This window comes from Petromyzon marinus, chromosome 47 (genome assembly GCF_048934315.1).
Source record: "Petromyzon marinus isolate PM22_M1 ecotype Great Lakes invasive population chromosome 47, UKy_Petmar_22M1.pri1.0, whole genome shotgun sequence".
In the NCBI taxonomy this organism is placed as follows: domain Eukaryota; kingdom Metazoa; phylum Chordata; class Hyperoartia; order Petromyzontiformes; family Petromyzontidae; genus Petromyzon; species Petromyzon marinus.
Window position 1 is genome coordinate 4,279,338 of NC_133713.1, and position 15,783 is coordinate 4,295,120.

Here is a 15,783-nt window from a genome sequence, read left to right on the forward strand (position 1 = left end):
TCTTGTGAGCACTGCTCATTCAGTCCTCCACCCATGCTGAAGACTGTCTACCAGACACTCACTCACCACACCGCAGGTCACAACAACACACCCCCACCCCCCCCCACTCCACGGCAGGTCATAACACTTCTTCTTGCCTCTCTCACATTGCTTCACTTATAAATCCCCTTCCATTACCTCTTTTTCAAAGTTCTTATATAACCTCGTTGAATTGACGAAACGTGTCAACTCCATAAATTACAACTTTGATAGTGCTGTTTATTACTGGCCGCTTGACACGTACCCAGCAACTGCGTTGAGAAAGACAATCACCGTCCCACTCGACGCTCATATGCAGGCGAGGAGAAATTCTCATTGCAAGACGCTACCCAAGTCTCTCGCTGTGCGACCGAGTGGAGCCACGTGCTGCTCGCTGACCTGCACGGTCCCTGGCGTCGACTCGCAGGACGTGGAGGCTGGGGAGCATCTTGCTTCCACGAGGGAGGGTGTTGCTCTTCTTGCGCTCCGCTGCAGCAGGATCCATGTGGGGGCTGCTGGAGCTGCCCTCCTGGGCCCCGCGCTCCGTCTGCGTGCTGCTGTCCTTGCTGCTGGACTTGACGTGCGTGAAATGTGGCGACGGCGGCGGCAGAGGGGACAGCGCCCGCATCGGAGAGAGCCCCACGGATGCCGTGGAGCCTTCCTCTGCCAGCTCGGTGCTCACCAGGCCACCTGTAGTGGAAGACAGGCAGGGTCGCGTGGAGTCACACAGGGTCGCGGGTAGCATGGCCCCATATTGTCAAAATGTGGCGATACGCCTGGCTGGAATGGCCATATGAATCACTGTTTTTCTTCAGTAAATATACATTTTTTGGTAATTTGCGGAAAAAGCTTACATCTTTATGAATTATTAAGACAAAGATCCCCCGTATATCCTTAACAGACTGTTGGGGCAAATGCTGTTAGCGAGCAGCTATCCAGGTCGGCACGGCACACGAGGGGGTGGGTGGCCAACACCATGTCCGGCCGCCTTTGTGTCTCCAATGGCAATGTTTATAGACCATACCAGGTACTCATTTGAGGCCGATTCGACCTAGGTGAGGCCCAGGACCAGTTCAAATCGTCACTGGCATTGTCTGTGAATGGAAATCGAACTCAGGTCGCCGGGTTTGTAGTACAGCGCACTAACTGCTGCACCACCGCTCCCCACAGTATGAAGTACACAAACATGGTCACAAACACAATCACTCATTTCAGGTGAAAACGTAAACGATGCAAATGGGACCATCTGCCTAAATCTTTATGAATAGATCCTTGTTCCTGCAGAGTTCAGCCACAGATCCAAGTAAACTCACTTATATAAATCAGGATCTGGGCTCATGCAGAACAGGTAAACATAAACGTTTCTGCTGTTTATTTTGTTTTAATGGTGAAAAGTCAAAGACCGGGACGAGTCATCTGCAAGACTGACCTGAAATTACGTAAATGCGAACAGCAAAACAAAATAAAATAAAGTACAACAATGAAACAAAGAGAAATCAGAGCCAAAGCGACCAAATAAAAATCACGTCAAAAACAATCGCACAACAGAGGAAATAAAAAAGGGTTTGTACCTTCGTAAAAAAAACGTGTTTATTCTAGTTGATGCCGCTATCTACTTAAAGAGATCCGTAACCCTCAGAAATTCCCATCAAGGCACAGAACGTGGTGCAGAGTTGAAGAGTGCCTGCCCTTGCCCCCTCACTTCCCCCCAGCTTGCTACCCACAATCCTCACTACTCCCAATTCATTGGAAGTCGAGCTGTCCGCTTTGTGTAATGGTGCGCCCTCCTGTGGAAGGGCTGCACATGTGACGATCTCGTTGTTTGCCCACGCAACCGCGTCGGGCTGGGCTTGGGCTGGGTTGTCTAACGGTGAGCGGTATCCCGAGCGGAAGGCACGGCCAGATGAAGGTTCTTGTGGGCCCGAGGCACTTCTGTTTCGTAGGCCTTCAGTGATAACTTTGTACAGTTGGTACTGCTGCCCATGTTACTACTACCGCCACTCGCTTGTTTCACGCGTACTTCATCCAGCCGCTGGACAGATGTCGTTACTGATACATTCATTATTTAGTCTGTGCCTGAATACGATGGAAACGTGGTGTGCCGTAGACAACATTTAAATGACTCCACCTCTTTGTATATACACTGGCTATATAAATATATTTATTCGAGGAGATATTTTGGTTACATTTTTGTTATCATATAAACGGAAAAAAAACACATGGTCAACATTTTTTTTTAGCCCCCTTTAGTTTTCAAAGGCCCTAATCACAATGCCTACTGTGGCCTATTGGATAATACGGCCCCGAGCGACAGAACCCTGCTGTCGGAACTCCTGTCCCGAATTGAGAGCAGCACACATCTTGCTTTGCTGGAGCAATCAAATGCACCGATTGCAGCATTGTGACCGAGCGCTCAAGAGTGCTCCCTTCCCGGTATCCGGATGAGCTTGTAGAGGAGCTTGTGGCCTCTGTGCCCGAGCGTGTGCTCGATGAGCCCGCAGGAGAGACACTGCCAAGAGGCGGGCGCCTTTGGAGACGTAGACCGTGAGAGGATGCATCTTTCCCTGTCAAAATGGCCATTGCCTCTCAGAAGCAATTGGCATCACCCCCCACAGCTGCGCCGGCCCCTCCTCTTGCACCAGAAGAAAGCTGCGTTTGGTCGAGATTGCAAGTCATGCTCGGCTCCCAAATGTGCAGAGCGATGTTTGGGAGTTGGGCAAGGTCACGTCCACGCCGCATTAGCGATGCTAACGCTTGGTGGGGGTGCCATGCGAGCGGAATTAGAAATATTATTATTATTTATTTGCACCAAACAAACTTTTTGTTGCATAAAATGTTACACCTTCCTCGTCTCTATATGTACTCGTTAACTTCTCCTAACTCTATCCTGGATGGCCATCCCTTCTCCCTTCACCTGCTCTTGGTAAAAAAAAAGAAATCAGGGAGTATTGCGGGTAGCAAACTGGGGGAAATGAGGTGACATGCGTGGGCACAAATAGCCCACCTCAATTCTCTCTCTCTCTGCACCACGTTCCGTGCCTTAACTGGGATTGCTGAGAGTGAGGAGTCGCGACTGGCGGACAGCGGCATCGACGATAAAAAGAGGCGAACAAACGTAACATTATGTAACATAATTTTTTCCTTTCAGAAAATTGGTTTGGACAAATTACGTTTACCGTAAAAATAAGTTAAAGAAACATGAAAAACTGAATCATGGTGGTTATTAGACTAACATGTAAATGGACGAGGACATATGCCCAAGTGAAGTTGTAGCACGGAATAAAAAGTTTAGCGTCAAATTGTTGAATGAGACGAAAATGATCCAACAGGCCTGAAGAACGAGAGGGCCTCACTAAACATAGCCATGACGTACTGAAGCTGCCGGTCCGAGCTCCTAGCCGCTCCTCCAGCGAGGGGCTGGCTGCCATGGGCGGCTTCCGGGCGGCAAGGCCACTGGCCAGACCACCACCGGGGCTCCCCGATGCCGCTGCTGCGATTGACGGGACGGACTTGGCTGGACGGAGGGAGGTTGCAGACGACTCTGTCTTTCCCTGCTGCTCCTTGCGCGACCGCTGCTGGAGAACCTTTATCATGGCATCCTTCTCGATAATCTGAGCGTGCAGATTTTTTATCCTACAAAGGAGAAAATTAATGGCTTAGCAACACAAACTGTCCGTACGATCAACACACAACATAGACACCACACATGTGACCTTAGAGACACCACTCATCTGATCCTATAGACACCACTCATGTTACATGTATTGGACCTTTTTGCCAGTATCACAAATTATGAAAAGATAATAAGTATTCTATTTAGTATTTAAACACCTTAACACCTATTTTATTGCCAGAAAGGGTAAAACCTAAATTTTTGACACTAGCAAAACGGTCCCATAGATATAACTGCTCGACCCGAGCTCTAAGTATTCTGATGCTTGCATTGTCTTTGTACTGGTCACCTTTGGGCGTTCTCTGGTCTACCACTGGTGACTAGGCCATAAAGAAGGCCGTCTCTGGTGTAGGCCAACCACTTTCAGAGGCAATGCATATATTATCAGAGCATGTTTGTATGTTTTGCCACAAGTACGTGTGGTTAATGCTGACTTGATGCCTTGCAAAAGGTATCTATTTGGGGTTTGAATAAATTAACTCCTGTTTCATTGCCACAAAGGGAAAAACATTCTTATTTTTTCACCACTCATGTCACCCTACAGACACCACTCACCTGCCTTCCATGTCATGGCAGCGGCGGCTAGCCAACATGAACTCCTCCTCCTCCGAGAAACTTGCATTTGGAGAATTTGCAATAATCGTTGTGTCTCTAAAGAAGACAAAACAGGAATTAGAAGTTTCCAGACTTAAAAACGTGTGATTTTTTCGTGGCATTTTAGATGCTCGAGGAGCGATGAGCCAGCTACGTGAATTATACATCATCAGTTTCAATGTTAGTGGTGGACCAGGCCCGGTGCCAGCGCATTCGCTGCTTGTTGCGGAGGTTCGCGGTTCGATTCTGGCAGGCCACCCTGATTAATGTGGTGGGTGTGTATTAACCGCAAAATTCTTCGCAGCGGATGCTAAATATCTCGTGATGTAATTTTAATTAGAGTAGGCCACTGTGTCTTGGTGCAAGTCCAAATTTGCCCCTTTTTAAAAAAACGACTCGCAAATTACTTAATTGGGAAACGCGTAGCAATCGTCTCCCCGAACTGCAAAAACCTAGCATGTCCCTCATGAAAAAGTTGAGACTCAGTGAGGTTTTCCCAGGTACACAATCATTCAATAACTTTGTTATGATGCAAATTAACAGTGTCTTTTTTCTGCCACCACGATCCACACACGGTGGCCATGTAAGACCCCGATTTCTGTGGCCGAGGGTGGAGCTCGTCTTCTCGACAGCCTCTCACCGCTCTGTGGCCGCAGTTGCGGCTGCGTCCATCGCAAACTGGCGCATGGCGCTCTCCTCCAGGTACTTCTGCTCCCAGCGCATCATGTCGGCCTCCAGCGCCAGCACCCGCTCCTCCTTCTCGCGGAGCAGCTCCATCAGCGCCGGCGCCGCGTGCTCCGACGTTGCTCCTGGGGGTGGCGCTCCCTGCCGCTGCACACGCCACGGGGACAGTGCACGTTCCTCACCGTGGCCTCCACCCCGACCAACACCATGGTGACATTTCACTTCCGTGGCAGCCTTGGTCCAGGTCGAGCACGTCGGCTCAACGTAAAGCGGTCAGGGCAATTGAGGAGAGAGCACTCCACTGATGCACTCCAGTCACTCGCTCGTTTGCCCGGCGGTCAGTTGCTGTCTTGTTATCACTCTTCTATCGCTCCTATCATGCTTCCTATTCCCGTTGATTCCTGCACTCATGTTGAAACCGACTGTTTCGCTTCATTCCCACTGTGATCAACTACCACACTGCAGGACACACTAAGGGCTGCGATTGTAATTTGTTGGTTCCCAGGGGCTGTGATTGTAATTCACGGGTTCCCAGGTGTTGCGATTGTCATTCATGGGTTCCCAGGGGCTGTGATTGTATCTCACGGGTTCCCAGGGGCTGTGATTGTAATTCACATGTTCCCAGGGGCTGTGATTGTAGTTCACGGGTTCCCAGGTGTTGCGATTGTCATTCACGGGTTCCCAGGGGCTGTGATTGTATCTCACGGGTTCCCAGGGGCTGTGATTGTAGTTCACATGTTCCCAGGGGCTGTGATTGTAGTTCACGGGTTTGTGTGGCACCTGCTGTGCACGCAGAGTTTCCAGCTCACGCTCCAGCCTCGTGCGCAGTCGCCGCTCCAGTTGCTCCCTCTTCTCGCACGCCACCTGTAGCTGGGACAGTGCCTGCTGCAGCTTCTCCACTTTATCCACGTAGAACTGCTTCTTCTTGAGCTACACGCGCAATTGCACGCTCACAATGTCAGTTTCGAAGCAACTCTGGCAAAACATGCTCTTCAAGTACCTATGGATTTGGCCACAGAAAAAAAAAACATCAAATGCATTCTCAAAGGAATAAAAAAGCAAGATGTTAACAGTCTTGTCCACATGAAAACTAAATAAATCACTCTTTTAAAAAAACGTAGATATCGCAAACATCACAACACACGGAAGCAACGTTCATGATGAGATGACAGGGCCCTGAGTGTTCGTGCTCAAAAACCCAAATTTATTGCAGCCTCCTGCTTTCTCTTCACTGTTCAATCTATAGCTCCAGGATGAATCCTAAGGAGTTTAAATACAAGTGTACCAGATGAAGCAGGACAAACACTGCAAGTAGGAATTCGCTGATTTCAGTGGGGGATAACGTTATTTGGCGGTTTTACACAATTAGGTAATTTCGAAGTAATATTCAAGCGTGTAAAATCTGAACCGTGAGACACTTAAGCAGGTGACCTACGATTTGTGTTTGTTACGTATTAACTTGAGGAAGATGGTGAGCACAACACGAGGAGTAATCACGGCTTGGCTCGCGAGGAGCGAGAGAGGGGTAGAGACAGAGAGAGGCACTCGGACCTCCTCCTGCAGCTTTGCCGCCTTCGCCTCGGAGCTGCTGAACGCCTGGTTCAGCAGCTCGATGTGGCGCCGCTGGTCCCCATTGGCCGAGCGCAGCCCCGCAAGCTCCACCTCCAGCTTCTCCTTGGTCAGCAGGGTCTCCTTGTCTGCAAGTGTCATACAGCGAGAAGGTGAATACTTCACAAGCGCATACTCGAGTGTTTTTTTTTTTTTCAATAAAGGGAACGCAAAAACAACAGAAGGGAACACTCTGCATATCAAGGTCAAGATGTCAACACGGCCAAACCCGCTAAGTCCACCGTCGCACTTTCCCAACACTTTCTTACCCCTCTGGCAGATCTGCGGCTGCTGCTGCACAGTAGACACGTGACCTCTATGGATCTGCCCTCACAGTATTCCACCAACTGCTCTTAGTTCTTCCCAATTGGTCATACCAGTGGAGACCATTCCCATGACTGTCTGCTGCAACATATAATTTACATGTTGTGTGCAGTACAGTACTAGGGTCCTGCATCGTGACCCAGTGGCAATGCAGGTGTTCGCATTTGAAATTAGTTCCAGAGGGTGGCGCACCCGCACACAGAGCTCCATGAGAAACCAACTCCCAGCTCATAAAATAAACAAAATAATTGAACATACCCTCCAATAACTCCGTGGGCGCTAACACAGTAGAGCTATTCTAGCAAGCAGCAGTGATGTCAAAGGCACAGCCCATGATGAAGTTGTCAGCACAAACTCTTCAAGTATTCCAGAATCTGAGTAAAACAACTGCTAAGTGAGCTACATTTTTAGAGGCGCACATCAGCAACTTAATGAACCCAAAATATATATATTTTTGAAACGTCTATTCGGTTAACGCCTAAGAGGTCCACTGTAATTGCACACCACCTGTTAAAGTGCAACTATAGATGGGTGAAGCCACTAAGGGCTACGTGTGTCTCCCTCTTGAGATATCGGCACCTGTTGCTTGAACTTCGGCTACCAATCGAGATCCATGCCCAACCACCAGCAGGTCATCAGCATCCACTTCAACTATCGAATATTTGAAATAATAATATGCGAAACATATGTGGCATTTTTTTCGGACAAATATGCCTGGCATCACGGGGTACATCTTCCTTATTACATGGGGAACATACCATTACATTAGCGATCTCGCATATACGGAAATTGATACAAATGCATCATTCACAGCAGCCCTGGACTGGCACGGCACTCCGTTGTGCTGTGTGGAGTGGCTGTGCCAAGGAAAAATGTTGATCGTCAACGGAAACCTATTTTAAATAACGTTACTAAATCACAGCCATAATAATTATAATGCATAGTGGAGATGGTATAAAGGACATTTTTGTCCGTCTGCCGATTTCCATTGCTCATGGTCATGAGACGCTCGTATGCAGTGACTGACCCAGTGGAAAACATTTGCTCGCATTCCAAATGCCAAGGAAGCTGCCAAGCAGGTGTTTCTTCAAAAAGGCTTCTAAATTTATAGCAAAATGCATCGTACACCAGTGGGCTCATGGCTCTAAATAACAAGAACAACATTTAAAACCTCTAATGTAAAAATATTTGTGCTAAATATTGGAAATATTACACCATTCCAATATTATTCTGTGCGTTTTCTATCTTAATAATGTACATACTAATCTCTAAGTGGTGTCTGCGACGCGTTCATTTGTAAATACTGCGACCTATTTTGAGAGCGTTTGCGCCCTCATAAACATATGCAACAAAAGCTCTGTAACATTTGTTTCCACTCATCAGGCAGCGGTGTTGTGCAGGGTAATGAGTGGACATGGTGCATTATGACATGATCCAACCAGGGTTTTAAGATGATGTGTTTAAAGGCACATTCAAACTGGGAAAGCTGTTTACAAGCACTCTGACAAAATACAGATAAAACAGGCTTCCAGTAAACATAAATAAACCGATGTCTTCATGACATTAGACTTTTCTAGCCCCAGAACAAGAACAAGAACATTAACAGTGCACATGCCGAGGCACGAGTGCCAGTTGGCTGCACGTGGTCGACACAGCCAACGTGTGGTGGTGGTGAGAAGAGCCCTAACACCGACACAGCTCTTGCTGTCACCCGATCAAGAAGAGATCTCCCATACCCATCCCAGCCACTCAACGAAGCGCAGAGGAATGAAGGCCAGACACCACCAAAACGCAGCCTCCACAATAACAGGTGTTCATTACTCGTTTACAAAATCTTGCGACATCGTGTGAACACAACATCCAAACTTTTCTTTTCAACAAACTTGTGCGTCAAAACGGTTACACATTCACCATACTGAGCTTGCCATAATAGTTGGCAAGTGTAACTTTCAACATCACTGCCTTTGAAATCCTGCCGAAATTCAGCCTTTTTGAGATGCAGGCCAGGCTACAGCATGGCCCACGGGGTGCAGGGAGAACGATGCGGGCAATGCGTGGCCCGCACTGTGGTGTCACAGTGGCCAGCTCTCTGCCCTGTGTCGACCGTGGTATGGCTGGAATCCTGCCTCTTCTACATACCCGGGCCTAAATTGGGCACTGGCAGATGCCGGGCGCACACACCGGGCTCACTCTGGAGGCACATGCGTCCAGACGGGAATGTGCGGAGTCTTTTTCGTCGCAGCAAAGTGTAGTGCCCAGCCAATAAAGAAGCTGACAACATAGCGCACAAGCCGCCACTGATACAGGGCTGGCTGCGTACCTCATATATATCCATGTCTGTTTATGCACTAGCCACCACAAATCCATGTTGATTTCTGTAACTAAATTTTTCTACGGATGGGATTTTTTTTATAGTTGTCCAAACCATCTTTGTCTACAGGAAATTATTTAAATTTTATATTGATCAATGCTTTGTGCTATAAATTGGTTGTTTTGCACCAATTTTTTTTCTTCTAATTCTAGCTGCTTTATTGTTGTACTTTATTTTATTGCCTTTGTCATGTTGGTGACCCCAGGCCACTCTTGCAGGTGAGACTCTCATGGTCTCTTGAAGTCTTACCTGGTTAAACAAAATACATTTTAAACTTGATCCTAATCCAAACCAATATCTGAAGAAGCCACACATGAAACAAATAGGAACCCGATGACATAAGAGCGAGAGATGAATTCACCCATCCATGAATGCAGATGCGTCCAAATATTCATCGAGTTGGGTATTGCTGTACAAAATATATATTTTTTAAATTCCTTCCTTGAGGATACAAACATTCAACCATCGGCCTTGTATCACAAACCTAAAGGAGATGTGTAAATATACATCAGCTTTGGAATAGGTGCTCACCATTTTGCCCAAAAGAGAACTTTACCCATACTCATAACAGTCATCGTTGAACTTGATGTTTAACCAAATCAAAATTACACTGACATAAGTCTGTTTTCACTGCGTAAATAGTTTTTTTTTAGTTTATTGGTCTATGGTCAATTGGACCAGTGTTTTCCTGCCACAATTGTCTAAGCAGGAAAACTCTGGTCTAGTTTTGATTCCCGATTAGCACGGTTGGCTACGTATGGTGCGAAATAAGTTCAGCATAAATACGGAAGACTCCTTGTGTGCCATCAACAGTGTGACCTATTAAATATTCTGCAGTTTTCTGATGTTACAGCCATAATTATATCAGGAACAGCACAGGGCACCATTCCCTGCATCCAGTACCAGTGTATATAACACACGATGCACTACCATGCTGATTAAAAATTTAAGCTGTGCATTGCTTGTTTTTAATACTGGTCAATGAAAGTCCACATCATCCAACATCGCACTCAAAAGTCTGTGCAGAGGCATTATTCGGCCGCTTGACAGTTCTCATGACACACCCACCCATCTTCCTGACACCGCAGGAAACTGAGTCAGTCACATCAGGCCAAGTACACGCTGAAGAGCGCAAGTTTAAATGCCTTTGAATAAAGTCCGCCAATGCTCTAAACTAATTTTACCTAAAACCTAAGCCAGCCCCAGGGGACATTTTTATTTTTGGCTGCTTCAGGCACCAACATAAACTGGACCAGCCCTCAGCAACAAACACATTAAAGACACGCATTACCTGCACCGTGTGCAAGTTTGCCAAATGACAGCCCTGCATGTGTTCACCATTCCACATTCATGGCAAGGCTCACTTAAGCATCTCCAACTTGTCCTACATAATGGCCAATCAGGTGGTCCAGTGGCAGAGTGAGTGGCTTGCAATCGGCAGGATGCGAGTTCAAGTCTTGGTTGGAGTGTGCATCGGTCTGTGAGGAAGTCAACAATGTTTTGTAGGTATACTCACCCATGCCATAATAATGTGGAATTGTCCACCATTAGCTCTGGGCTGTAAAGAGCAGATGAGTAGCACTGGCTGCCAGAGCTTCTCCTGCCAAATTATCTACTCGACTCCTTCCCCCACTGAATATAAAGAACGACCATTTATCAATTGTCTCTTATGGTTTGCGTTGTATCCCATAAAACCGGTTGTTTGATGGATATGTATATATTAGACATGTGTGTCCTTGGACGAAATAAACTCCTACACTCAAGACACATGAATCAAATCAAGCATGTGAGAACATACTATTTGCAACATATGGAAATTGTATACAAAATTATTATAATATAGAAGAAATTCTATATTCTTTCGGTAAAGTCAAATAGATAGAAAAATAATAATGAAGTGAATAAAATAAAATAAAAAATACAAATAAAAAAGACGAAGGTACTTTGCAAATACACTGTCTATCAACAAACATTCGTTCAATTTTGACTTGAAACTTTCGTGACTGCAGGAATTATATTCTTGGTTCTTTCGGTCAAGTCACGTATAAAAAAATGGAAAATAATAAAAGCAAAAAAAAAGCGCGATACATTTTTTTATGAAAAATTTAAAATAAAAGCAAAAAACCACGACGTTTCGATCACAACACATGCGGTCTTCATCAGGCAGAGAGAAAAGAGGGAGCAAGCCTCCAAATGTAACTGCTGATAAGGGTTCCAAAAACGAGCTGCGCAAGCAACACGCTCATGCAGGAGCTAAACAATGGGTGAGTTGGGAGGAGGTGAGCTTGTCAGCGCAAACAGCATGGGCAGGGCAGCCAGTCAGCCAGCGCTCTTGTAGGAGCAGACATGGCCGATCATTACTTGAATGCGGCTGGCTCACATTAAATTTAATTTCTCTAAGACGATGGTACTTTGCAAGCCGACTGGCTATCAACAAAGCTTCGTTCACGAAGCCATCCATATGTAGAGGAGTAGGATGGGGAAGTGGCGTCACGTGTGCTGTCCAGGGCGATGACGTGACGTCATGCGCTCGGGGCAGCAGAGTGACGTCACGGCTCCTCAAGGATAAAAGGGGGACCCCGTGACGTAAGCGGTGTCGTGGCTGGAGAGTAGGGTCAGAGAAGGTGTGGAATGGGGAGCCAGGGGCAAGAGGGTAGGGATAGGAGAGGGCACAGTGCCAGGCTGGACGTGGCTGTGCTCCTCGATCGGCCGTGTTGGTTGATCCCACGGCCGGCGCAGAGGAGACAGCACAGGGCAGCCAGCTGTGTCGGGACCTAGCCCGGGACCCCTAACCCCTGGGAAGTTGTTCACCCCTGTGTATTGTTAAAGATTTGTAATAAACCCTTGGCGGAAGCCCTTAACTTACCTTAGCCCCCGAGTGAGTCATCGGGAACTATGTGTTCCTGGTCGGATATGCATTGGGCTCTATGATACAGAGTCTTGATGAGATAATTCTTCTGTGATGGATGGTGGTGGGAATCCGGTTTCAGATAAGCATCCGTATGGGTAGCTTTCCTGTAGACAGAGTGGCTCATTGAACCATCAGGTCTCTTTTTTATTAGGACATCCAAAAAAGGTAGCTTGCCATTTTTGTCGACTTCCATGGTAAATCTGATGGCTGGGTGTATGGAATTGATGTGGTCGAGGAATTGGTCTAGAGCAGGCTGGCCATGTGGCCAGATGACAAAAGTGTCATCCACGTACCTCTGTGGTAGTAGTTACATTGGAGAAACCAAACACCATGTCTCGGACCGCATTCGTGAACAAAAAGCAGACCTTAAACACGGTAGGACCAACACCTCGGCCATGGCAGATCATTCTTATAATTCAGTAGGCTCACATGACATTGACTTTTCCAAGACAGAGGTTCTTTGTAAGCCATCTGGCTACCATAAGAGATTTGTTCATGAGGCTATCCACATATACAAGCACAGAGACAATTTCAACCGAGAGGATGGATTCTGGCTTAGCAATCATTGGAAGGATTTGATAAACCATTTCAGGTCTTAATTGATTGTTCACGCTTACGGTGGCTTTCAGACAGCATACATTAATTTTTCATCTCCCCCCTCCTCTTTTCAGAACATAGATGGACTCGTCCTTCTAAATAAACTGCTAAATCGCTGTGCGTAGCGCTGACGTTTTCTATAAATAAATACACCGTTTAAAAATAAATAAATTAATGCAAACCGACACTTCTTTCAAATGTTTCTTGCCGTTGGTTTTTTCACACCTGATGATGACCGTTTGTGTTATGGTCGAAACGTCGTGAGAATTTTTATTGTTTCATATATATTTTATTATTTTATTATTTCCCTTCAACGTGACTTTACCGAAAGAGCTAAGAATATGAATTACTGCAGTCACGAAAGCTTTAAATAAATAAATAAACATACTATGATAATATATGCACTGTCATTGAAACTGATTGGTCCGCACCAAGGGATGGCTTTCTTTTGAGCCTCGACCCAATTGGTGCTCGACCACATGACGCCAAAAGGCGTACAGCATTGCAATAATTGAATAATTGGTCCAACAAGGACTGAATGCTGATGTACCAGCGCTGGTGAGACAGTGCCTCACCAATACATACTTCACTTGGGATGGAACATTCTACAAACAAACTGAAGGCACCCCAATGGGTTCTCCCTTATCTCCAGTTGTGGCCAACATTTTCATGGAAATATTTGAGACGGACGCCATCCAGGCATCCACTCCACGCCCATCCTTGTGGAAGAGGTACGTGGATTACACGTTTGTCATCTGGCCACATGGCCGACCGGCTCTGAAACAATTCCTCAACCACATCAATTCCATACACCCAGCCATCAAATTCACCATGGAGGTAGAAAAGGATGGCATCCTACCCTTCTTGGATGTCTTAATCAAAAAGAGACCAGATTGCTCAATGAGCCACTGTCTACAGCAAAGTAACCCATACTGACGCCTACCTAAAACCTGATTCCCACCACCATCCATCCAAGAAGAATTCCCTCATGAAAATGGTACTCAATGTATCTCCGACCATGAACACCTGACCAGTGAACTCAAACGCATACACCAGGCTCTCAAGGCGAATGGATATTCTGACTACACAATCCGCAAAGCCATCACCCCAACCATGAGGAAGGAGCCATCTGAAGATCAAATCAAAACCATCACCTTGCCTTACATAGCAGGGATAACCAAAAATATTTCCAAAATCTTGAACAAACACAAGATCCAGGTCCGATTTAACAGTGCATAAAATTCGTGACCTGATCCCATCTGTGAAGGACAAGATTCCTTGACATGCAATATCCCAGCGTCTACAAACTAAGCTGTATCTGTGGCAGCAGTTACATTGGGGAAACTAAACGACATGTCTCGGACCGTGTTCGTGAACATTAGGCAGATCTGAAACACGGCAGGACAAATACTTTTGCCGTGGCTGATCATTGCTTTAATGCGGCTAGCTCACGTGAAATTGATTTCTCCAAGACGATGGTACTTTGCAAGTTGACAACAAAGATTTGTTCACGAAGCCATCCATATATATAGACAGACACAATTTCAACCGAGACGACAGCAATCATTGGAAACATGTCATCAACCACTTTGGGTCATGACTTGATTTGTATTTTCTTGTCAACCTCTACCATCAGCAGTGTGGATGTGTGTAGCGAGGTGCAATGCCCCCCCCATCTCTACCCCCCTCTCCCGCCTATCTCTGCCCCCCCCTCTCTCTCCCTCTGTCTCTGCCCCCTTCCTTCCCCCCCTCCATTGTTTAACCCCTGCATTAGCGTGTTGCTGCCGCAGCTCTTGTCCCCCGCCCACTCACTTTGGAACCCTTATAAGCAGTTACATTTGGAGGCTTGCCCCCTCTTTTCTCTCCGCCTGATGAAGACCGCTTGTGTTGCGATCGAAACGTCATGGGTTATTTTATTTTATTATTTTCAATAAATTTGGATTTTACATTTTTTAATTTAAATTTTACTATTTTTATTGCGATTTTTTGCTTTTATTATAGACAATTATTTATTTATTGCAAAAATATATATACTTTTTCTTTTATTATTTTTTAGTTTGTTTTCTATCTACGTGACTTTACCTAAAAAACCAAGCATATATAAAGATTCGTTCATGAAGCTATCCATATATAGACAAGACAATTTCATACCGAGAAGATAGGTACAAACTCAGCAATCACTGAAAGGATGTTATCAACCAGTTAAAGTCATAACTCTCTGTAATGTTTCCATTTTAGACCTGACAGCCCTTTAATTTGTGGAAGCCCACCACCTGTACCATCATTACCCACTACTACCATCACCTCTCGCAGCAACCTCCACCGTCAACAGTGTGAGTGTGTAAAGCGAGGCGCAATGATTACCTGGCAGCCCTTTAATTAGTGGAAACCCACCACCAGCGCCGTCGTTGCCGACTACTACCTTCACTTACATTAACATCAGCTGCCACGCCCATGCTGATGACACTTGGGCTACGCCCATTTTAAACCTTTATAAACAGTTTGCCTTTAGAGGTTAACCCCCTTTTCCTGATGACGACCGCTTGTGTTGCGATCGAATTTATTATTTTTATTCACTTTATTTTTATTATTATTATTTTTATCTACGTGACTTTACCGAAAGAACCAAAGAATATGAAATCCTGCAGTCACGAAAGTTAAGTAAAAAAATAAGATATGCTGATTTAGAGATAAATATACAAATGAGAGAGAAAACAAAAACAACAAACTTTAAAAGCATTGTGAGCTGAAATTGTGGCGATTACCAAATTGTTCAAGAAGGTCAGTGATTTCATTGTCAAAAGAGCATTGAAGCAATGATTATCTCCTGTTTACAGCCCTAAGCCAGTGTTGGAAATTCTACATTCCTATGGAAGGGAAAAGTATATCCAGAGAACACTGTTGACTTCCCCACACAAAGTGGTATAAATTTGATAAACATGGAGGTATAATAAAGCTGAGCCAACCCCCAACCAGGATTTTTATTCTACCGTTGAGCCACCT

The 15,783-nt window shown here is 45.7% G+C and overlaps 1 protein-coding gene across 3 annotated transcripts in view; it reads right to left on the minus strand.

The window, feature by feature from the left end:
- LOC116952509 (angiomotin-like) overlaps nucleotides 1-15,783 on the minus strand; it is a 36,230-nt gene that overhangs the window by 4,119 nt on the left and 16,328 nt on the right. For all 3 annotated transcript variants that reach the window (XM_032971901.2, XM_076074306.1, XM_076074307.1), the window contains 6 exons: nucleotides 6,521-6,666; nucleotides 5,750-5,899; nucleotides 4,926-5,116; nucleotides 4,247-4,342; nucleotides 3,392-3,651; nucleotides 418-708 (listed from right to left, as the gene is read on the minus strand). In XM_032971901.2, the coding sequence (XP_032827792.2) occupies nucleotides 418-708; nucleotides 3,392-3,651; nucleotides 4,247-4,342; nucleotides 4,926-5,116; nucleotides 5,750-5,899; nucleotides 6,521-6,666 (1,134 nt within the window). The remainder of the gene's footprint in view (nucleotides 1-417; nucleotides 709-3,391; nucleotides 3,652-4,246; nucleotides 4,343-4,925; nucleotides 5,117-5,749; nucleotides 5,900-6,520; nucleotides 6,667-15,783) is intronic.